Source organism: Dendropsophus ebraccatus, chromosome 1 (genome assembly GCF_027789765.1).
Source record: "Dendropsophus ebraccatus isolate aDenEbr1 chromosome 1, aDenEbr1.pat, whole genome shotgun sequence".
NCBI lineage: Eukaryota > Metazoa > Chordata > Amphibia > Anura > Hylidae > Dendropsophus > Dendropsophus ebraccatus.
In genome coordinates this window covers 159,172,006-159,196,720 of record NC_091454.1, presented here as the reverse complement: position 1 = coordinate 159,196,720, position 24,715 = coordinate 159,172,006, and the positions used below count along the sequence as shown (strand labels likewise).

Genomic DNA, 24,715 nt, shown 5'->3' with positions numbered 1-24,715 from the left:
AAAATACATATTATGGTTTATAGAGTTATTATGGGTTATGGAGATATTATGGGTTAAGAAGGGAGCTAAAATTGTCCATCTTTATGTCTGTGACATATCCTCCAGTTTGTTTCTTATCAATGATGTGCTTCTTTATATCTCTGACAATAAGCTTTTTCTGATTCAGCAATCTATTACATATTCTAATATCCCAAAGTTGTCATAAAACTCCCTTTGTCCTTCTCCAAATATAAGCATCCAGCTATGCTGTAGCAACAGAAATACAGACATATATCTTGCCTTTGTATTTAAACTCATGAGCTTATTGCGACGTCCAAATTCTTCCTGTACAATTATAGACTGTAGCTGGGCTGCAAAACAATAACCCTTGAAGTTTGGTAGGACACCCCTTACCCCTTGATATAAGGTTGTTCACCATTTAGAAAGTGAACACCTGTCTAAGAGATGTATTCCCTTTGCATATATTTTAAAAAAAATCTTTAAAGTGTAACTTTTATTTTTTTTTATAGAAATCAATGGTACAGGCAATTTTAAGAAATTAATAATTGGGTTTATTATTAGGCAAATATGCCATTATCTGCATTCAAGAAGACTTTCCTCAGGCCCCCCCCCCCCCCCCCTCCCTCCTTTCTCTCATCCACTGCTCATTGTCAGGAAATCTCGACTCAGTTAAGCCCTGTCTGTTCTATGGAGAGGGGATGGGGGAGGAGGGAAATTAGTTGGCAGCAGAGAGCAGAGAACAAAGGATTACACTGCGGGACCTGTGTGAAAGCTGCTATTTAGAGGTCAGAGAGGTCAGTATTAACTTCAGAGGAAATAGCCAGTTGATGTAGCTGGCTAATAAACCCAATTACAAAGTTTCTTAAAATCGCCTGTACTATTGATTTGTGCAAAAAAAAATTAAACAACAGAGACACTTTAAATTGTTTCTATTGACAAATTGTAATCTTTTTAAGTATTTGCACATTTGTCAGTTTAGCTTGAGCTGTTTTACCAGCATTTAATTACATGCTTTACAGCAATCCTCATGGACACAGACACAATATCACCTCCAAACCTTACTCTGTGTATGGGGCAGGTTGTAAGCCGCTCTGAGACCAGTGCAAAGGCAATTCTACAGGGGAGGAAGGCTGAGGTGCCATTATCTTATCTATACACTGGTGTCACTGTAATCATGGGATCACTTTTAGTGCCCTCCTCCTTATCACAAAGGAGGAAGTATATTAAATGTGTACATTATAAACTTCTCTACAAATGAATGTAGGTGGCAAAATAAATCAATAAATGTACTCATTGACAGTAAATACTAAGATTGTAATGATACTGTACAACTGCTTAATAGATAAGCAGTGAAAAATATCATAAATTTGTGAAATAGTATCCCTTCGGTTACCTTAAGAGATTCATACTCCAGCTCAGTACCTCGGACCGGGGATTTTGCTTCCTCCTAAAGGCAAATAAGGAATTAGAAAATGATTTGCATGAATTATAACTAAATAGGCTATTATACTTGTAATTTTTAGGCCAGCTGCCATATGCAAACAAATGACACGTGTGGTGGCTGCAGGTTGGTACCCCCACATGGAGGAGAGCCCTTAGGCTTTGTTCACACATTGTATTTTTGCTCAGTATTTTTCAACCAAAACCAGGAGTGGATTGAAAACACAGAAAGGCTATGTTCACAACCAGTTGAAATTTAGTGGATGGCCGCCATTTAATTTAATGGCAAACAATTGCTGTTATTTTAAAATAATTGCGGTTGTTTGGAAATAGCGTCCGTTATTTGCTATTAAATGGCGGCAAAATCATCCACTAAATTGCAACAATATGTGAACATAGCCTTTCTGTGTTTTCAGTCTACTCCTGATGTTGGCTGAAAAATACTGAGCAAAAATACTGTGTGGGAACATAGCCATAGGCTGTTAGCAGTTCCCACTCAATTGAGCAAGATGAATAAGTATTTATGTAAAGTGTACAGCTTTTATAAATATATAATATGGGGAGATAAAATGGTGTGTCATGCATGGCTGGCTGCCCTTTCTGACCTTTGGTGGAACCATTTATTGGAGTGCAGCTGCTAATGACAATCTTTGAAGAAAAAAAAAATAGTTTACAGTGATAAAAAGTACAAAATAAATTAATATTATAATAATTTGTATTTTTAAGCCCAAACATAGAGAGGAGAAAGTCAGCACAGATCTTATTCTAAATGATGCATGCTAACTACAGACGGGGACCCTAAAAATGGCCGAGTCTCAGAGCCATCGGGTGGTGCTCAGCAGTGAACTTACAGAGCAGAGAGGAAAAATAAGAGGCAGTCACCAGCTCCAAGAAAGCTTTCCCTTTGTGAAAGTGGCCATTGCCTGTTCTTCCTCTTAGGAACCACCTGTCCTGCTGCTTTTTATGGAGTTGCAATAAAGGAAGTTTTCTTGATGATGTGAGGATTGCTTGTTTTTCCTGTGAGCTATGTAAGAATAACTGAAAGCTTTGTGCGACAAATACAGTGCAACGGAAGATGATAACCTTGTCTTCTCCAATAACACTGATATTATTGCCAATGCCTGGAATGTCATCTTCCCATCTGATTTTTAAATTGGACATGGAGAGAGATGTTTCCTTGCTGGGCGGTACATGCTCATTTTCCTAATACTTGGCCTGTGTTAAAAGGGTCTTAAAGGGGTTGTCCGGCGATAAAAAATTATTCACAGAATAACACACATTACAAAGTTATACAACTTTGTAATGTATGTTATGTCTGTGAATGGCCCCCTTCCCCGTGTCCCACCACCCCCCACCCGTGTACCCGGAAGTGTGGTGCGCTATACATACCTGTCACGTGCCGACCACGGTCTCCGATCCTCAGCAGTGACGTCTTCTTCGGGCGGCCAGCGGATCTTCCCGAGTGCTGGCCGCCCTCTGCAGCGTCATCCGAAGCTCAGCCACGATTGGCTGAGCATAACTGTGCTCAGCCAATCGCGGCTGATGACGTGGCCACGTCATCAGCTGCTCAGCTGCGATTGGCTGAGCACAGTTATGCTCAGCCAATCGCGGCTGAGCTTCGGATGACGCTGCAGAGGGCGGCCAGCACTCGGGAAGATCCGCTGGCCGCCCGAAGAAGACGTCACTGCTGAGGATCGGAGACCGTGGTCGGCACGTGACAGGTATGTATAGCGCACCACACTTCCGGGTACACGGGTGGGGGGTGGTGGGACACGGGGAAGGGGGCCATTCACAGACATAACATACATTACAAAGTTGTATAACTTTGTAATGTGTGTTATTCTGTGAATAATTTTTTATCGCCGGACAACCCCTTTAAGATAGCAGGTACACTTTAATAAGTGCTCTAGTTAGTAGACTCTTTGCTTTACCTGGCTCTTTGCTTTAATGAGCAATTCTTCCTTTTTATCCAGATCATCCTGCAAAATCTGTTTCTCTTGTTCTAACTCTTTTACACGTTTCTGAAGCTTGAGGAATAAGGACATGTCCAGAGGAGCTTTCCTATCAGCAGGCTCCTGGTGAAAGATTTAAAAAAAAGTTCAACATGTTCTTTTTATATTTCATACTGCATCACAAAGAATGTATTGTGTCAGCCAGGTTTGCCCCAGTGTTGGTTCATTGTAGTCTCACCTCATTCCGGTATGGAAAGTCTTCGGACTCAGTGATTTCTGAGCTGAAGGTGTATTCGGACTCATTACTGCTGTGTGTGGAGTCAGTCCTCTTGTGTCCAGGCTTGTGTGGAGGGCTCTGCAACCATTACAATAACATCAAATGGACATTCTAAAACTCTCTGATATTCTGCTATGCCCAATAATTCTCCAACCCACCATAGTGCTTATTTCTTCTTTAAGGTCGTCATACCGCTCCTCCAGGCGGCTAAATTCATTGAGAAGATTCTGATATCTCAGCCTCTCATCGTTCAACTCAAGTTCCAGTTCCTTTGTTTCTTGCAACAATTTTTTCTCCATTTCCTCTAACAAATACAAAGAAAAACACAATCCATTATTTATTATCATTCATTATTATAAGAAGAGAGGCTGTAGGCTGGCATACCCTGGTCACTCTACAGCTTTTAGCAGTCTATAAGCCCACTTCACATTTTTAGGCAATGCTCACATTATGCTCGTGGTATAATTTTAACAGGCAGCACAGTGTATCATCATAGCCTATGATGTATTCAAACGAGAATAGGGTACTCGAAGTAAATTGTGGGGGAGGGGGGGGGGTAGTGTTTAAGGGGTCCCCTGTTGTTATGTAAAATAAATAGAAATGCAGCAGAAGCATATAGCATTGCTTAGTTCCTCAGCACTAAAATTCACTGCTTTTCATTTAGCTTTTCATCATTGTCCTCCCACTCTACCTACCCTCCTCCCATAGCACTCCTGCACACTCAAAACAACTACACAACATCCTACAAAAAAAAAAACAACTACACAGCATCGAGAGTGAGTCACTCAAAAGCATGCTGAGGCCAGTACAATTTGCGATGTAACTTTATTAGTAAGTTATATGTCTTGGGGTGATTGTATTGGGTTATTGTTAATGTATTGTAAATAAAACTGTTCACCAATACTTGTGTACCCAATTAAATGTTTCCCCTGCTGAGGATATGACCAGCTGACTGCTGCCTGCCTCATCTAGCTATTGGTCATAGGGTTGCCCAGAGCAGGACAAGGGGCAACCAGCTAAAAGCAACCAGCCCTGGCAGCCACATTAAAAAAGGGATGTATGTGATGAGACAATCCTTTTAAACAATAGAAATATAGTGATATTGGTGGATAAGGAAATATGTCGTAACAGAGACGGAAATAAACAATTAGGAAATCTAACAGCACATACCAGTCATTCGCTTAGCTTGTTCCTGGATAAGGAGATTCAATTGTTCCTTCTCCGCTTTCAACAATGAGTTCTGTTGTTTCAGTTCAGACACCAACTGCAAGTGAAAGCAAAAAACAACTGTTTAGCATGATAAAACTCTCTGTTCTAGTAGGCTATGGTTGACAAAAGGCAAAATAATGTTGACTATAGCTAATGCAAATGAAATACAACAGTAGAGCATGAAGAATAGTTGGACTGTGGGAACCGGGAACGGATAGTTCCCATGGGTAGAAAAGGCACAATAACTAAGCACCATTGGTATTTTGTTCTCTTTAGATAACTTGATATTATATATATTGTAGGTTATAGATATTGTTATACATTGGAAAGGGGCTGGACTATGTACTCGTCCGGGATACTTCACAGTATGGTAGATAAAACTCTGATACATTATTTCATAACCAACTTTAGCTGATTATGAAAAACTATTGTTTCCTCTATTGTTTACTGTGTTAAAAACAAACAAAAAAAAACCTCTGCAATGTCATAGACATGTCAAAGTGTTGATGGAATGGGTTCTAGAGACTAAAGACTCTGCTGATCGCTAGAATGAGGGGTGAGAAGTGCTCACAGGAGAGACCGCTCTCACACTGCCGGACTGACATGTCACCATTTTTTGATAGTAACACTTTAAGACTCATAATATAACAGATCAGATCTTTTCCATGATCATAACCCAAACACATCTCCAAGGCTGAAGAACAGAACATAGTTTGTAGGGTTCATCCAGCTATGGTAGATGTGCATCAGGGACAAAATGTACTGTATAACATATGATAATGATAATATATGATAATAACTATTCTCTTTAACTTGGATAATCCATCTACCTTCTCGGTTTCCGTCTTATATTGGTCAGCATTCTCCTTGATCATCTTCTTTTCGCTCTGTGTCTGGAGCAGCTCTTTCCTCAGCTTGGCTAACTCCTCCTGGAGGCTCATCACTCGGCTTGTGGCAGATTTGGCCTCTTCCTCAAACTGTTTCAGGCGATCAACATCACTTCGCAGTTTATCTTTCTCTGTATTGTAGGTCACCTCTAGATGCGTCAGCCTCTCCAGCAATGACTTGTTGTCCTTATTCTTAAAGTACACAAGAAATAACAAACATCATGGCAAACACCAAGAAAGTGAGAGAGACTTTAAGAGAAAGACATAATTCAGTGCACAGAAACATTTCTGCTATATACTGTAGTGTTACCTGTTCATCAACTTTACGCTGCAGTTGCATGATCTTATTTTCCATACCAACGTTGAGTTTCTTATAATGTTCAACAGAGCGAGCTTCAATCTTCAATTTCTTCAGTTCCCTTCTGGCCATCATCCTGCGGTAGCAGCACTGCAGGTAGACAATGGCGCTCATGCTTCTCTTGTAAGCCTTACGAGCCAACCAGCCGCGGGCGTGCTTCTGGATGATAGTAGCCTTGTGTATCCTCAGCATCTGAAGGTTGGTGGAGAGAGTCATTAGTAATTCTCTACTCCTCACAATATAGGCACCATAACTAAACTGAAGTATAAATGCTGAGGGAAGCCATCAAACCAGTAGTCATTTGCCTATTTTATACAGAGACTCAACGCAAGATCACATCAGGATACCACATCTCCAACTCCATTACTTAAATACCATAATAAACCTAGAAACATTGTAGAGAAAGTACTGAAACAGTCCTTTAACCTAAGCTGTGGCTATACCATCACCCAAGTCATCCACTGGAATCCATTAGACTTTCATAAAAAGGGAACCATGCTACACGTAATGTACACCTAAACAGGTTGTCTGGGACTTTTATATTGACGGCCTATCCTTATGATAGGTAACCAATGCCTGATCAGCAGCGTGCTGACCCACACTCATCAGCTATTGGCCAGACCTGCGGCTCAATCATATACACAATAAGTAGGGTCAGTAGAAGTGTGCGGAGTTTGTGCATACTGGTGGTGAAGGGTTACTGCAGGTCAGCTCTTATTTTAATAGGGGCAACCCCATACGGCCCCTATACAATGAATGAAGCCAACTGCTTTCTACCCCATCCATTGTGTATATGTTAGAGCTGTGGCACCCCATCGATCAGGCATTGGTGGCCTATCAGGAGGACATGCCATCATTGTAAACATCCCGGGAAAATGTTTTAGCAATAAAACACAAGTTTAGTAAACTGTTATTCACAGGGCCCATTATTTGCCTCTCTTACCTGCTGATACCTCTTTCTGGCTGCATAACCCCGAAGGTATGTCTGAAGTGATAGTGTAACAGACTGTATATGGAGATACCTCTGCCGAACCACATACATCCTCTGGAACTTCTGTATAATAATTGCTGCTCTGGTCCTGCGCAGGAACTGGGCAAGGCTGTACGAACAAATTGCATGGTTTAAGTACCCTGATAAGGCCATGTTCATACTACGTAAGATACCGGCCGGGTCACGGAACGGCCGGTCTCTGAAAAGATCATCCCGGCTGGTACTGCAGTACCGGACGGATGATCTTTAGCCTCTCAAAGTTCTGATACGGGCGCATCTCCACGTGCCCGCATCAGAACTCCCCACTGCACACTAGTGTGCACTGACAGGGTTTTCTGCGGCTATTCACTGAACGTCACTGACATGTCAGTTGTTTGCGGTGCCGCTAGGGATCCCGGACGGAGAGTATACTATGTGTATACGCTCTGGCCGGGATTCCATAGATGGGAAGGCAACATATATTTTCATATTAATCATGGCCGTAGTTTTACGAAAATATACGTTGTGTGAACATAGCCTAATTGTTATTAAACAATATGTAAGCTCTCGCTACAGAAGAATAAATACCAAAATGAGGAAACTGAGTATACACGCACCATCTTGCCTGGTACCCTCTGACATATCGCTGAATGCAGATAGCTGCCTTCTTCATACGCAAGTATTTCTTTCTTAGAAGCCAACCACGTATTGTCTTCTGGATTCTGATGCAGGCCATTCTCAACTTGTCAGCTCTTATTTTCTCCAAATAGGCTACTTGCCCAGCACGGAAGAAGATTTTGGTTTTACCAAATTGATATTTGTCTTGGTCCTGTTTTTGTTGAAATAAGAAGATATTATGTTATATTAGATGTTATAGTGTTGAACAATACAAAGTTTAACTACAGATATTTACCAAGTGTAAAAGAAATGCTTGGAAAACCATGGCTGGAATGAGAAGAGAAAAAGCAACCATAGGAAAATACAGAATTTGGGGGACTTGTAAAGGGTTTGATGTAGAAAATATAATAATCATAGATCACAATACTTATAGCCGAGGCCATTGAACAAAGCTGCGGTACCTGCACAGACACTGTGGATTGTAAGGACAGGTCATCAATACTGTATATCAGAAAACCCCTTTCCAATATGATTGCAAACATTGTAACAATAATCATTATAAGAATCTTTTCGAACCCATCTAGGACCTGTGTACAGAAGCAATATGGAAAATCCTTCCAAGGCTTCAAATATCCTATAATTTATGCCAAGATCCTACTAAATTTTAACAGTAAAAGATAGTATAACATAGTTTGGTTTAGGAGAAAGTTGTGGTACACTTAACACAAATATGGGGAGGTGCAAAAATGGAATGTTCAGTCTATATAATGAAGACTTGGCACACTCCATTTCATGTAATGCAGTATACAGAGTGTCTGAAATATGAACAACTCAAAACATTGGACTTCAAATGAGCTATATGTAAGTGTGACAAACAAGAAGACATTCCAGCCTGTCCCAATCCTTGGTCACCATTACAACTGAGTGGCAGGTGGAAAGCGATCCATGCCAAAAATTTATCAGAATTGGAGGGTAAAGTAAGGTCTCACTCACATGTCTGTAATGCAGCCTGTAATTGTGTACCTGTAATTACAGACTGCACTACAGACCCATACATTTCAAGGGCCCCTATTTAGAGGTTCATACATTGCAGACAACTATGGATGCAGATTGCGGGCCCCACTACAGACATGTGAATGAGGCCTAAGCCTACTACACAGACAGTATAAACTTGGACCAGTCTAAAGCTGCACCAGGTTTTCAAACAGCCTGAGCAACTATGATAAATTTGGCACATGTGTAGTCTAAGTTTGCACTGTCTGAGAATTAAGCAGACCTTCTATATCACCCACATTGTGTGTGCGATTCCATGAGCCTTCATATGAAATACACTCAGGGCTGCATTAATGCATTTTTATTTCAAAATAATAAAAAGGATCGTCTCAAATCAAGTTCTATTGTACAGAATAGAAAATATTTTAGCACTTTGCGCATGGGTTTATATAAGCCATACAGGCTCTGCCTGTGCCACGTTTTCTCTTCATGTTCAATAAAATCTCCTTTTTCCAAATCCATACATCTCCATGCACCATTTACACAAACTTAAATTTTTTTCCCAATAAGAGTAAATGACATATTCCATTTTAAGCCTGCACAGTGTCATACATCATAGGTATATGAATGTAACGTTTCTATATTTTAGATTGCAAGATATTATTTTCAAGTATAAATCTAATTACATTTGATATTTTGGTCTGACTTATTTTGGTCTGTTCATACTTACCGGTTACCTTTTGTATTTCCTTTTCAATATTAAAATTATGCAATGCCACATATTACAGACGACAAGTGCTTCTCCAATTCACTTAGATTTAACATACCACAATGAGCTTCTCCAACACATTTTTGCAGGTTTGTCTGCGGTCACTGAGGACATCTTTTTGTTTCATTAGAACCCGGTACCGGCTGAAGAACTCTTGATATGTCCACCTGGTACAAGGAAGGACAATCCCTGTTAATTCCTATAGGCTATTGGCACTTGTGTCTTTTTTATTAATTGCTATTTACAGATCAGTACACAGGCTTCTGGGATCAGAAATTAAAGTGGTTTCCCAGAATGCAACACATTTTCACATACAGTATATGTATTTGTTTCATGCTAGTAACTGTATATAACCTGATGCGACACAATCCATAAAACACCACTACTTACCTGGAGGGGAATCCTGCAGCGCTGATCCTTATAGTTTCCAGGACACCACAAGCTCTGAGCTGCTGGACGGCCCGTTTTGAGTCAAACCTTTAAAAAGAAAATCAAAACAATTGAAGCACAAGGATAACACCTCGAAGCAATTAGTCTGGATTTAAACAGCCGTCACCAACGTATGTATTATTTTATCCAATCTTTCCTGCATTCAGAAGACAGCTAAAGTAGGTCATGTCTCCTAGACTTTATCTGTGTCTACATCAGTTAATATCTCCAGTCATGGTTGATCCTGTGAGTGGTGACTGGCCTCTATCTGAACCTAAGCTCTTTACTCTCTACTGTTACCAGCTGGGCGTTCACTTTTAAGTTTAATTCTTTTCCATGAAATCAATTCAAAAATTTTAAAACCAAAAGCAAGAGTATTCACTAACTTGCCGTGGATTCCGTCGCTTGACTCCCCCCGACACCTAGCGTGCTTCCACTACACTTTCCGCTCGTCCCATAGACTCCATTTTATGGTCTGGCAGATTCTGCCGTCCGCCCAAAGAATTGACGTAGTCATTCTTTGGCAGACGGCGGAATCTGCCTGACCATAGAATGGAGTCTATGGGACAGTCTATGGGTCTATGGACAATAAAGCGGGGGCGCGCAGGGACGAGCAGCCGGGTAGAATCCGCAAGAACTCCTTAGTGTACATATACCCTAAAGGGGAACTATCAGCAGGTTAGACAAATCTAAGCTGCTGATATACCCCTTTTGCGCGGGAGGCGCCAAGATGAAAGTATGTCTCTTACCTTTATCTTCGGCTCCATTCTCGTGCAACTAGTTGTTTACACCTTAGTCCGATTGTTAGCAGCCCTACCCCCCCGGTGACTATCCAGCCCACGCCCAGCCAGCCCACTCTATAGATAATCATTAGAGGGGGCAGGCCGGCTGGGGGTGGATTGCCACTATGTTGGCAGGGCATTGCTCCTTACCGTGCGACAGTGATCCAAACTGTCTTACCGGATCGTGGAGTGAACGGTGCTGAGGATAAAGGTAACAGACTTACCTTAATCCTTGGCATCTCCTCTGCAATAGGGACATATTAACACATTATATTCATCTAACTTGCTGATATTTCCCCTTTAAAAGTAACTGTTTGTAAAAGTAGCTACTTACGTGAAAGGATACTTGAAGTCATTTGGTTTAATACAACGTACATAGTGCGGGGTTGTAGCATTCAATGTCTCCATCAACAGATGCAGAGAGTTTCTAAACTGAAATGGAATAACAGACTTGTGAACAAAAGAGCTGCTCAGAAAGCACATAGGAAAAAAAAATCATTCAAACGGACATGCACTGACTTAACATAAAAATAATAAAAAAAAAAAGTAGTTTTGTTTGTTTACCTGGTGGCCGACAGTTTTCTTATGCTCCTTGCTGGCTTGTTCAGGCTTTGGTTTGCGAAGACCTGTACGGGACAGGAGAGTACGACCTGTGGGAGCAGTTGTTGTTGGGCTTATGGCCTGCTCATTGTCATGGAACAGCTCTGCCAGCAGCTTAAACTAGAAGATTACAAAAACATATTTTCCTTAAAAATCACATGAAAAAAACATTGATTGTATAACAATAAGTAAAGTGAAATTAGTCAAAAGTTAGAAAATGAAAATTATATCTTCAAATAAAGATCATAAATCATTAGGGTCTGTTCACACTCAGATCATGACTTCCATTTATACAGAAACCATGGTGGTTCAGTTTTGATCTGTTTTATAATGGGTCTTCCAGGATGCCTATTGTTTGTAAATCTGAATCACAAATCCCTGGTGGAAACATAAAACAGAAGTGTGCACAGCACCTAAGAAGTGGATATAACTAGACGCATAATAGCATGCAGTTCTAAGAGCAGACGTTAAAAACATTTAAAGGGTAATAAATTATTCACAAAATGTGTGTTACTGTAAAGGTATGATCCCTAGAAAGCCAGTCACTGTGTCCCCATTCATTCTAATCACATTACTGAGATTGACTAGAGGGGCGGTCAAGCTCTATGTACACAGTAGGATGGTGATCTACTTTGGGCAATCCATTTTAGTAATAAAATAAGCTTCTTAAAGGGTATTCCCTTGCGGGAAACCCAGGTTATCACCAGAGAAATGTGCAGCACATTCTTAATTCTCCCGCAACGCCACCACAGGGTAAACTAAGTAATTACAGAGTGCCTATGAATGAGCTGTCTATGTAATGACTATGTCACTACTATCAAAAGTTACTACTCCTGAAGAACGTGGCAGAACACGCAGAGTTGACTTCTCATGGACCAGGTTTTGTAGTTATTTACTGCACATTTGAGGACCATTTTCATGATCATTCTGTAATGCATCATATGTATTATTGGACTTTGGGCATGCAGGGATTCTAGGCCTTTTAGTGGTTCCCATGCTCGACTATTCTTCTATGACTATGTTTTTTTAATACTTTTAACATTTTGTGGTGTTTGAGATTTGCTATCATAATAAAGATGAAATAATTTGTTTAACATTTGTGGTGTGCGGTACCATATATATTGTGGTCCGTTTTAGTTATAGCACGTTCCAGCTTAGAGACGCTGACATGCACCTATGCTGGTGGAATATTGGCTGTGTCACCACTTATTCATTACTATAGAGCATTGTCCAAACCTGATTTGTATCCACTGCTCAGCTGAGGGCAGGAATAGTTTTTAGTTTCTGTGTATAAAGAAATTCTCACTCAGCAAACCAGTATCTTGAAACAGGTAGCAAAGTAAAGCAAAGTATATTGGGATGTTGCATAACCCTTCATTAATATAATAAGGCACTATAAACCTAAGTGTCTAAATGGGTGTTCTGTATTTATACCTATACACTGGCTGTGTGATTCATCCCTCCTACTGCTGTGTGTGCTCACCTCCCCATCTACATACAGTACAGGCTCTATGATCTGCCCTTCTTGAAGACTTGGATGCTATCCTAAGCTTTTACACTGTCAGCTCTCTCTGCTCTCCTCCTCCTCAGAAGCAAATAAATATTAAAAAAAAAGTGTAAATGTGTGCTTTGCCTTTAAGGCATTTGTTTTTTTATTTTCCCTGCAGGAAGAAGGGATCAGGCATCTTGTAATTTATCATGCCTGGTCCTTCTGTCACCCAATGTTTACCTTCGGTGTATTCCGGTGACTAACACACACCATGGCAGGTTCTGCTGATATGTATGGGCACCTTAAGTTGTAAATGTAGCATCCAATTGCTTTAAAAAAACAAATTATGTTTTAGGTATGCATATAAGGTTTTGTGCTTTTATCAATGTCTTTCCAGCAGGCAGGTTCCAAATAACTAGCTGATGGCACAGGAAGGGTCTATGCTGCATTTTTCAGTAAAGGAATAAGATGGTGCCAATTATAATCAGTGGGTATCAATATAATACAGTACACAGATGCCAGCAATCTTTCAAAGTAAGGGACAATCTTTGCAGAATACTGATCTGCCTCAAAGAAAGGTGCAAATATGGGTAGGGTTATTCAAACCTGTTAGTATAGCACACATGCTACTGATTATTAAACACTTCTCGCTTAGTGTTCTAGAAAGTCTCCTGGTGAAACTGCAGAGCACCTACAAGCGCCACACACAAATAAAGAAACATTCAACTATGTTGTTGGCAAATATCATGCTGCCTTTATCACGCTACTTCTCTACCAAGCATCTCTAAGGCAAAAGCATAAGTAAAGCGTCATCAAAGCAGAAAAACTCAGACTCTAGATACTTGAAGAAGTTACCTTCTGTGGGATGTGTGTTCACACAAATGGAATAAAGAAAAAGAAGAAATACAATGCAATGGTGAGATTAAATGAACACATTTACTGTAATGAAAGAGGGAGAATAGACTGGGTTCACACTACTTTTTTGCGATCTGTTTTTTGTAAAAAAAAAAAAAAAAAAAAAAGGATAGAAGAAACGGATGCAAGTGTGTGCATCCGTTTTGATCCGTTTTTCTATTGACTTCCATTATATATATATATATATATATATATATATATATATATATATATATATATATATATATATAAAACGGATCCATTTTTTTTCTTCTAGCGGACACAAAAACGTGGTCGATCTAATTTTTGTGTCCGGTAAAACAAAAGATCTGTTTTGACCCGTTGTTTTTATAATGTATGTCAATAGAAAAACAGATCAAAACGGAGGCACACACTTGCATCCCTTTTTTCTGTTTTTTTTGCAAAGAACGGATTGCGAAAACATAGTGTGAACCCAGCCTAATATGGATGTACAATGTGCTGTCAGAGAATCACAACTACAGGTATAAATGACGAGAAAACATTAGTTACTCTTTACAGCTGTTATAAATACAAGGTTTACAAATACACCAACATAATAGAACTGGATTCATGGAGCTGTGGTACCCAGCATATACATGCAGATGTGATACTCAGGATCCTGGCTCAGTAAAGAACCCCAATGGGGATACAAATGACAGAGCCCATTTTTCATCTTTAAACTACTTTGCAAAAAACATGTCTCTATGGTAGAAAACACATACAGACAATGAAATAAATATGTGTGAAATGTCCAATGCAAGAGGTGAAGATCCAGATATCTTTTCTATCTCCAGTCATTATGAACGCAAATGTTCCCACAAGGGGGCGCATGTTACACTGGCAAACAAAACCAAACACACACAAATTATATTTTATAGATTACTAAAAATATATTACTGACAACTTTACAGAAGATCTTTAGTATAAATTAATGAACTTTTGGCAAGTTTGCTCATCTCTAATCTCTACATAGAATGTATTGACTATGCGGGACAGCATGATGGATTTCTGGCCCTAGTACTATACTAAAGGTATCTGAGTTGATAGAATCTCCCTACAAGTACTTGGGTTTCTTTCCACCTGAAAAGACATACTGGGAAGTGAACTGGCTCCTTAGGAGGTGAAATAAGGAAAACAGATTATTTTGGTACTTTATAAGCCATAAAAGTGTTATTGGGGTCATTTGCCAGCTCTGTAATGACCACATGTAGATACATGACAACTATCAACTGTTATTGACTGGTAAAAGTAGTGTGATACACCAGCCACAAAGTTCTCTGCTAGCAACTAATAGAAATCCATCTGGTACATATTAATGTTACAATCTTTAGAATGCCCACACTGAAAAGGAAAAGAGCCTATAATATACCATTTACATCAGTATCACCTATCTAGTACAACTTACCAGGCAATGAAAAGTGTTTTGCTGACTGACTAGAGCTATTTAACTCATCATGGCTTGTAACTGGCACATTTAATATACAACCAGACATTGCATTGTAGTCTTGTTTCACCAACCTTACTCGCTTTGAGAACTTTTACTTGATCTTCAAATACTGTATCTTTGTTCTTCTCAAGAAAGCCTTCACACTGATATTCTACCTGTAAGTAATGTTATAAAAAATTTTTCACATCAACTGTAAATCATAAACATTATAAAGTTTTTATTTTAAACACAAGAGGTTTCTATATGACATTAAGAAAAACAGGAAAGTCGACCCATATGAGAACTTAGGAACTTTGTTTCATGGTTTGTTATATGATCGAAATAGAAACAAAGGGGCCACTATGTAACTAAATCCCTTCCCTATATTTAGATGCTTGCTTATTATATCACAACCTAATACACTATAGATAGTACTTCTAACTACTCCTATCCTAGAGTGTGTGCAAATTTACTTTTCAGGGAAAAAAATGTATATGGTGTCGTACTTTCAGCTTATTTACTTAGCATAATACTTTACAGGGGTTGTCTGACCATTACCCATTACATATTACTGCAGAGAGTCCGACCTCTGGCATCTACTGCAATCTTTAGAATAGGATCTTAGCTCAAGTCACCCTAGGAATGAAGCCGTGATACTGCGTGCCCATTGCCACTCCATTCATTGTGTACAGGAAGCTGACAGAGATAGCCACTAACAGATCATGGGAGATCCCAAAAGATGGACACCCTGTGATTACGCTCTTATTGCCTATCTTGTGGATAGGGGATAAGTGCTAATGGTCAGACTACCCATTTAAAAAACCCAAAGGTAAAAAAAAAAAACACCACGCCACCATTACTGTACCCACCCACACCAAATGTCTTGGGGCAACTGCATGCAGTCTAGTTATAATAGCAATCTAACTGCTTAGAGCCAGACAGCAGTTGACATGAATAAGCAATTTGTTTTTATTTTTTACTGCCTTTAGAACCTTCTAAGTCATATTGTACATGGTTTGGAAAACCCCTTTAAATAGCAATTCCCTTACAGCAATTTCTTGTTCATGAGCACTGGCATTTGCTGTGGGCAGGGCTGTCTAAAATTTAAAGGGGTTGTCTAGGATTAAAATAATATTGTTACAGCAGGTGTGGCAGCTATGGTTTACTATTGGACAACCCCTATCATTTCTCTTTAGATGACCTGCGCATCTATCACAAAGAAGCCATGACATGTTAAATTTACTGCACCTTTAGCATAATACTATTTGATCATTCACTCAGCTAAAGGCTGATGCATTTAATAACAGTAAACCTACTTTTACTTACAGTTCTTAAGTTTCTAACAGCTACTTTCTTGCACAAAAAGCAACACATTTGCCCACACTTGTGTGAGGAGTTAGGGCCGTATTACACGGCCCAATCACTAATGTAACTCACTCACTCATCACTCATTTACTCACAATCACTCATTTACTGAGCCTATTACACAGTTTGATAATCGTTCAGCAAGGGCTGTGTGTGTGTGTGTGTGTGTGTGTGTGTATATATATAAATATCAGAAAATATATAGTCAGAAAATCTGCCTGGTAAGTATAGCTTTGTTTTACAGCGTGATCACAACAACAAAAAAAAAAATAATGAATGTATATTGCAACAGTAGATATCACATCTACTGTTGATTTATATTTTAAAAGTTATAACGACAGTGACACTTTAAACTGTCTGACCTTTTTGTATTCATGATTTGGGAAAAATAGCTGTCAGACATAAAGTACATTAGAACAAAAGTGCAATTATATACTGGACTGCTTGCTCCCCTGAAGATAAATTAAGGCAAACCTGTTAGAATAAGTGCATATACAACTCTTTTTAATGTCATCTAGACCTGCTGATAGGTATGAAAATGTAGGGTGTATAGCTAACTCCCAACTCTCCAACAACCGATGATGCTGGTGGACAGAAGGGTCATGTGTTTTGAATTTTTCAGACTAATCACTTGGTTCTCAGAGGGATAAGCCACCGCTAGAGCTGTGTGGCTGGGGCTCAGCTCTGCCCATTGGGAACACATGACCGGTAAGGGTATGCTGGAAGAGATAACTGTCAGCCGAGTGAATGTTCTGCCAGCAGTTAATGATATTGTGTGGCCAGTTTAAGAGTCTATTGTTACCTTATCAGCAAAATGTTGGATAATGAATGCTACATTGGACAGACGTGGTTTCTCAAACAATGCACATGTTTTGAGGTGCGTGTTGTACAACTTCTGGGCCCATGTATTGTCTGTTCCTTTCGGCATCTGCAAAACATAACATAAATGACAATGGCAATTCTGTAGGACAAAACATTCTTCAGCCCTGCACCTTCCAAAACTACAAGACACAAGAAGGTTTTAGGCTCTCTCTATATATACTGTACATATACTTATTGATTATCAAACACAGAGTTGTAATAAAGTACTAATACAGTATATCACAATAGCAGCAATGTAGAACCAGCCACATCTCCTACCTTACATTCCTCATCAAGTAGGTCCAGAATACCCATCTTGGCCTCTATAAGATTGATACATGGCTGGTTGTCATAAAAATCAATCAAAGTCCATGGGATTTGTTCCTTCATGTATTCTTCTTGTTCCAACTTGAACACATGCTGTAAACAAGAATGTACATCAGAATACAAGAATGCAGAGAATACAGGCCTGGGGAAGAATCGGAAAGAAGGACAGGCCTAAAGAGCTCAAAGCCATTAGCAAACATTCTCAGACTTATGTTGGGTGGAAAAGAAATGAGAAAGGTATGGATGTGTAAAGGGTAGGGATGTGAAGCTGTATAGAGTTCTAGTGAGACCACATCTGGGATACTGTGTCCAGTTCTGGAGACCTACAAGATATTGATAAAATAGAACAGGTCCAAAGACGGCTACAAAAATGGTGGAGGGTGTCAGACATAAACATAACAAACATAAAACATATATTTGTATAGTCTGGAGGAAAGAAGAGGAAGGGGGACATGATTGAAGTGCAGCTCGCAGCTGTGGCCCGCACTACAAGTGTGCATCTAAAGTGCTCCGTGCTCCAAAAGTGTTTTTAGGAAAAAACAGAACTCAAGAACAAGAGGACACAGTGAGAGGTTAGTTGGCGGAAAGGTCAGAAGCAACGTAAAAATATTACTTTCCTGAAAGAGTAGTAGATGCTTTGAACAAACTTCCAGCAGATGTGGTTGGTAAAACTAAAATAACTGAATTTATGCCTGGGATAAACATATATCAATCGTAAGATACTAAGAAGGGAAATACTAAAAAAGGCAGACTAGATAGACCCAGTGGTCTTTTTCTGCCGACAATCTATGTATTGCTAGTGTGCCATTCATTATACTGTCCTGCTAGAGGAATAATGCTGCCACTGGCCAGAAGAGTAATTGACAGGGCCAGGAGCCAATGGCTCCTTGTCCTGTCGAACACAGCATTGCATTTAACTGTATGCATTACTATATGCATAAAGGGCCTGCTTCAGCACCTGGCGGCACTTACCTTGATTTTGATGCTGGCCTGGTATGGCTAGGAGTACATCTGGAATTTCAGCTAGTATATGGATGTGTATCTGGAGCAGTCCTATGGGATATCCATGGGGGAATTCTGGACAATTTTTGGGGCTATTTTTCAGCAAGGACACCCTTCCTGAAGGGTGTTCATGTCCAATAGAACGCTGTGTGTCAGGAAATCTATCCGGATTTCCTGTTAAGAAATCTGGATAGATTTTCCTGAAATTTGCAGGAGGCCTAAGTTTTCAGACAATCTGACAATAGGTTACAATCAGGGAACTAAAATATCCAAATAATTGCTGATTGTAAATGCTGGTGATCGCCTGGAACGTATACTTTAGTTTATAAACAGCATGAAGGACATAACTACTTACCAGGTTGAACTGCTGCTGTAGCTTCTCATTGGCGTAGTTGATGCAAAATTGTTCAAAGCTGTTTATTTCAAATGTTTCAAACCTGTAAGAAAAAAAGAGCGAAAATATTAAATGGGTATTTTAATGTAAATGCACTTATCCCCTATCCACAGTATAATCTATGGAGCATCCAAAGAGAGACGAATGCTGTACTCTGCTATTTTCCATAGATAAAAATTAACCTGTCATTCAAAACAAAAGGCACTGTTCTCTAGACCCGGGGGGTTGATGGGCATATTGGAGTAAGGTAAACTGCAAATCATCCCTAGCTGCTGCAAGTAAAAAAGCAGTGGCTCCAGATCCCAGGATAGGCATGGGTCCCAGAGACATCCTGTGGGTATGCCATAAATGTCAAGAAGGAATAGTGCTTTAACAGTTAAAATGCATATATAATTCTCATTCATTTGCAACAGTATGGAGCAGCATAACTAATTTTACAAGGTAACAGAAGAGTCCTATTTTGAAACCATCCACATCACGTGACCCAAACTTTCCTTGAGGCAAGGGAGTCCCCAAATGTATCAAATGTACAGTATGGAGGACTATAGGAAGCAGCTTAAAATAGCCAATTATATACTAAGCTTAGAACAAAGGATCTAGGGGCCAGCTTACTGTCAAAATATAAAACATAAATGGTAAAACACAAAGAATAATATGACATTATGATACTATATGGTGTGTAATTGACAGATCAATGATCAGGCATTGAAAGTAATAAATGTAGACAGAGTACTATGCTATCTACCACACTAAAAGGCACTTAGAAATAGTAGTTATTTGTTAAGTAACAGAAGCTAATACAGCATGTATCCAGCTTATCGTACAATCAGAGAAGGCTAAAAACCTCACTGTAAGATCAGACTTAAATATTGATGACCTATCCTTATGACAGCTCATCAATGCTTGGTGGAAGTAGTTCCAGGACCTTGATATTGAATTACACCCCATTTACCAGAATAGGACAAGCTGCAAGACCCGACACAGATGCCAGTACAGAATATCCTCTACACACCTAAAAGGGTATTCCAAGATAAAACACTTATCCACAGGACAGGGAATAAGTGTCAGATCATGGATGACTTTACACAATCTCAAGGAGACAGACCTGAGTTTTGTTTTAGAATGGAGAGGTGAGTCGGATACATGCACCACCATTCCAATGACTGTATGTGGAGCTGCCAAGAACAGTATCCAGATATGTTCTACACCTCTGTAGACAATGAATGGGGCAGAAGTGCACACAACTTACAGCTTAATTCTGAAACAAAACTCAGGTCGCTATTCTCTTAATTGTGGGGGGCCCCAGTGATCGGCCTCCCTGTGATCTCACACTTATCCCCTACCTAGTGTTTAAACTCGTTATACCCTTTAAGAGAGGTACTATTAATGGTGAGGGCCCAAGATAGAAGACCCTTAGACTTCACATCAGACCCCCTGCGGAGTTTGTCTGCCAATAGAGTTTACTGTGGATCCCGTACTTGTGAACGTATCCTTAAGCAAAGCTTTTTACTTACTGATCAGCGTCACCGCTTATTCGGAGATTCAGCACCCCGTTCTGCAGATATCTCAATTTCTTGTTATATGCTAATTAGCTTCTCTGGTGCACTAGAAGGCGCCTGTTCTATTCAGGTAAGGATCAACAGCGATTGGAGAACTGGGTTAGTCTCCAGTGCATCAGAACTGCTAATTAAATTTATATAGAAAAACAGACATATCTGCAGAACGGCATTCTGCGAACAAACAGCACCATTCGAGCTGCAGTGCCGATCAGTGACTATAGAAGACTTCTATCAGCATACGTGCTGATACTTTTGCTTTGAAAGTGCATATATCGGTATAATATTTTTTTTCCCTCAGCTATTCAGTTTCTTTTACTAGCAGCAGTGAATATTACATATGCCTAAATGACAAACAATTGTATAATACAATATTGTTGGTGATACAACCATGTAAACCAATATATAAATATTTATTAGCACACACTATTTACCCATAAATGTCAAGGACACCAATAAAAGAATTTTGCTTGGCAGATGACAGAAGGGCTTTATTCACATGAGAGACAATCCAGCTGAACAAGGATGCGTAGATGTGTTTGGACAGAGCATCTCTAGCATTGGTGGCCTGTAGCCGGGATAGCGGCTTGATATAGGTCTCAGCAGCAGTTACAAGTCTTCGATGGCAGAGCCAGTGCGCCATTTCTTCATAGTCCACTCCCATCAGGTCACAAAATATAAGAAGAGGCTCGTGTTTTGGCTAGAATGCAAAAACAAACAAACAAATAATTGATAAATAAATGAAAGATCAGGATGGCCCATTAATGGTGCTTTTATAATGCTGTGTGTGTGTGTGTGTGTGTGTGTGTGTGTGTGTAAGAGTTAAAAAAAAAAAAAAAAAAGGGGGGGGGGGGGGGACAAAGTAAAAAAAAATAATAATATATAAAAGAAAAACAGAACACAGAACTTTTTGCATGTCAATGAGACATGTTAAAAGTTTGACCAGTCAGGATCTGGGTGCTAAACTTCCACCAATCGCTAGAATAAATAAGGAGAAGTGTCCAGTAGAGATGAGCGAACCTCGAACATGCTCGAGTCCATCTGAACCCAAACTTTCGGCATTTGATTAGCGGTGGCTGCTGAAGTTGGATAAAGCCCTAAGGCTATGTGGAAAACATGGATATAGTCATTGGCTGTATCCATGTTTTCCAGACAACCTTATCCAAGTTCAGCAGCCCCCGCTAATCAAATGCCGAACGATCGGGTTCGGATGGACTCGAACCCTAACCTGGTTCGCTCATCTCTAGTGTCCCGCTGAGCACTTCTCTCCTGTCTCTCCCCACGCTGCAGGAGTTGGGTTCTATTAAAAGTCTAAACAAAACAAAACAAATAGAAGCTCATGGTAATAATACTATGGTGCCTATTGAAACAACGTTGATGCCTCTTTTATTTTGTTTCTGTAACTTAAAAAGGATCTGTCTACAAATAACATGGAACAGGTCTGCTATCTAGAGATGAGCGAACCTCGAGCATGCTCGAGTCGATCCGAACCCGAACTTTCAGCATTTGATTAGCGGGGGCTGCTGAACTTGGATAAAGCCCTAAGGCTATGTGGAAAACATGGATATAGTCATTGGCTGTATCCATGTTTTCCAGACAACCTTAGCACTTTATCCAAATTAAGCAGCCCAAGCTAATCAAATGCCGATCGTTAGGGTTCGGATCGACCCGAACCCGGTTCCCTCATCTCTACTGCTATCCTATTTGCCCAATAGAAACAAAAAAATATATACAGATACACAGACAGATGTTTCATTATAACTTGGTTGATTATTCTATGTAACTGTAGTGTCTTTCCATAGCTGATGAGTAAAGTCCCTGTTTCTACTGGAGTAACTAAAGCATGTTAATCCCTTCAGACCTACACTTTTGGAATCACATGTAGTAGTAAAGAGCCACATGACCAATAACCACACTGCAAAAGCGCACTCTGATTTGTTACTACTGTAGTATGCAATGTAGTTATGGGCCATGTGGTTTTCCCAGGTATTACATCTTTAAAAAAAAAAAAAAATTCACGTGTAAAACCCTGTTAAAAACAATGCAGAACCATGGCAATGAAATATGATAATACTATGTCCGTGTGAACATTATACATACACTAAGCAATTTTAAAGGACACTTACCGGAATTAAACAACTGTCACTATCCCGAGACTTGATGTCCACATTTCCGAAGTGGAGTATACCAGCCAGAATCCTGAAGATTCCCATCTGATACTGATCTCCGATTCCTGGAAACAGAAGTACAAAATAAAAGAAAAACATAAATTAAACATAAAAAATAAAATTTTGCAGCTATAATTTTTGTCTGTGGATGGGATGTAGTACAACCTACCTAGTAAAGCACACGCTTGCCTTGTGTTCCTTAGTTCTTTTGCATCATCAATTCCATCAATCACAGGGCTCCTTCCTTGCTTGGTATAGAGGAAACTGTTGGCATTTCCTGTTGTTAAGAAATTATATAATTTATGAATCCGATATGTGAAAAAAAAAAACGAGATCCTGAATAGGAACTGGAATGGGGTTCAGTTTTAGGCCATGATCATGAAACATCGGCCGGGTCACAGAATGGCCGGCGTTAGTGAAGATCAACCCAGCCGCTTCTGCAGTACCGGGTGGATGCGGGTGCATCTGTGTGTGTCAGCATCCCAATACACCATTGAATACAATGGAGAGTGCAGCCGAAGTTGCACACTTCATTGTGTGACCTGTCAGGGATATGCGGCCGCACAAAACTGACATGTCAGTTTTTTGTACGGCCGCTAGCAATCCCGGCCGGAGTGTATACTATGGGGGAGATTTATCAAACATGGTGTAAAGTAGAATTGGCTCAGTTGCCCCTAGCAACCAATCAGATTCCACCTTTCATTCCTCACAGACACTTTAGAAAATGAAAGGTGGAATCTGATTGGTCGCTAGGGGCAACTAAGCCAGTTTAATTTAACACCATGTTTGATAAATCTCCCCCTATGTGTATACACTCTTGCCGGGATTCCCTCAGAATGCAGTGCACGTAAGTTGTGTATTAATCATGGCCGCAGTGATTAATACACAATTTACGTTGTGTGAACATGGCCTTACATTGCATTTAGAACGCAGAACATAGTTTATGGTCCCTAATAATCTAGTAAATCAATAGATGTCCATAATCCAGTGCTGTTCTTCTCAGTGTGCATTGTGAATTGGGTATGTAGGTGCTGGTTGTGTCTGCAGGGCTGTATTAACAGCTGCTGCTGCCCTAGGCACTAAACCTGAAGACGCCCCATCTTCACGCAACTATTGGCGAACCCGACCTGAGCAATGGCACCATACCCCCCACCCCCCTGGAAAAGACACCAGATTTACTGGCAAGTCTGAACGGGAGGAGGGAAACTAAAAAAATAAAAAACAAAAAAATTAGTTTTTTTTCTGTCCCCCTGCTCCCTGGTGCTGCCCCCCTGCAAGGTGCTGCCCTAGGCACCGGACCACGGGTGCCTAGTGGTAAATACGGCCCTGTGTGTCTGTAAGAATTTGCAACCCACCGTGTCCTTATGTTTTGGGTTATCAATTCTGTAAAATCTGCAACTGAGGATTTTTAACAAACTTAAAAGTGCTAGTTTAAGAAACCAATCAGAGATCAGGTTTTATTTTAATAGAGAAGTTTGAAAAATGAAAGCAGAGTTGTGATTGGTTGGTAAAAGAGCAGCTGATCCATCTAGTCTGCCCTTTTAGTAGTTCTTTTCTTATTATTTTAGGATAGATCGGTAACATAGGAGACAGCTTAGGAGGTAGATGTAGGTTGACACCATCTCCTGGATGTCTGCCATGCAGGCCTACCTACAGCAACTGAGTGTAAGCCTTCCCTCCCCAACCAGTTCACAGACCCTTGTCATTCATATCATACTCATAACATACCCAGCTTAAGCGCACTGAACTCCGGTAGAGAGGCCGATGCACACAGTTGGTAAAATATGTGATAATTTCTCTCTTCGTCTGCCTAAAACATAGTACGGTATAGAGAGAGAAAAGTCAATATGTATATAACTGCATAGCTCGCACCGGGAGAAAATCACAATTACTTGAAAGCAAAGCAAAAAGTCCAGCTCAGCAAGCAT

The 24,715-nt window shown here is 40.0% G+C and overlaps 1 protein-coding gene across 6 annotated transcripts in view; it reads right to left on the bottom strand.

Annotated features, from left to right (window-relative positions):
- Positions 1-24,715, bottom strand: part of MYO5A (myosin VA) — a 113,908-nt gene that overhangs the window by 20,330 nt on the left and 68,863 nt on the right. For 4 of the 6 annotated variants that reach the window (XM_069982707.1, XM_069982716.1, XM_069982724.1 and 1 more), the window contains exons 7-27: positions 24,516-24,597; positions 22,957-23,064; positions 22,746-22,852; positions 21,054-21,319; positions 19,025-19,106; positions 17,620-17,760; positions 17,282-17,407; positions 15,207-15,290; positions 11,249-11,404; positions 11,019-11,116; positions 9,864-9,950; positions 9,532-9,640; positions 7,711-7,922; positions 7,067-7,223; positions 6,076-6,315; positions 5,709-5,957; positions 4,840-4,933; positions 3,828-3,973; positions 3,631-3,747; positions 3,372-3,515; positions 1,394-1,447 (exon numbers count right to left, since the gene is read on the bottom strand). In XM_069982707.1, coding sequence (XP_069838808.1) covers positions 1,394-1,447; positions 3,372-3,515; positions 3,631-3,747; positions 3,828-3,973; positions 4,840-4,933; positions 5,709-5,957; positions 6,076-6,315; positions 7,067-7,223; positions 7,711-7,922; positions 9,532-9,640; positions 9,864-9,950; positions 11,019-11,116; positions 11,249-11,404; positions 15,207-15,290; positions 17,282-17,407; positions 17,620-17,760; positions 19,025-19,106; positions 21,054-21,319; positions 22,746-22,852; positions 22,957-23,064; positions 24,516-24,597 — 2,859 coding nt within the window. Of the gene's footprint in view, positions 1-1,393; positions 1,448-3,371; positions 3,516-3,630; positions 3,748-3,827; positions 3,974-4,839; positions 4,934-5,708; positions 5,958-6,075; positions 6,316-7,066; positions 7,224-7,710; positions 7,923-9,531; positions 9,641-9,863; positions 9,951-11,018; positions 11,117-11,248; positions 11,405-15,206; positions 15,291-17,281; positions 17,408-17,619; positions 17,761-19,024; positions 19,107-21,053; positions 21,320-22,745; positions 22,853-22,956; positions 23,065-23,702; positions 23,780-24,142; positions 24,190-24,515; positions 24,598-24,715 lie in introns of those variants that run through there. The other 2 variants (XM_069982740.1, XM_069982750.1) reach the window with 2 other exon arrangements.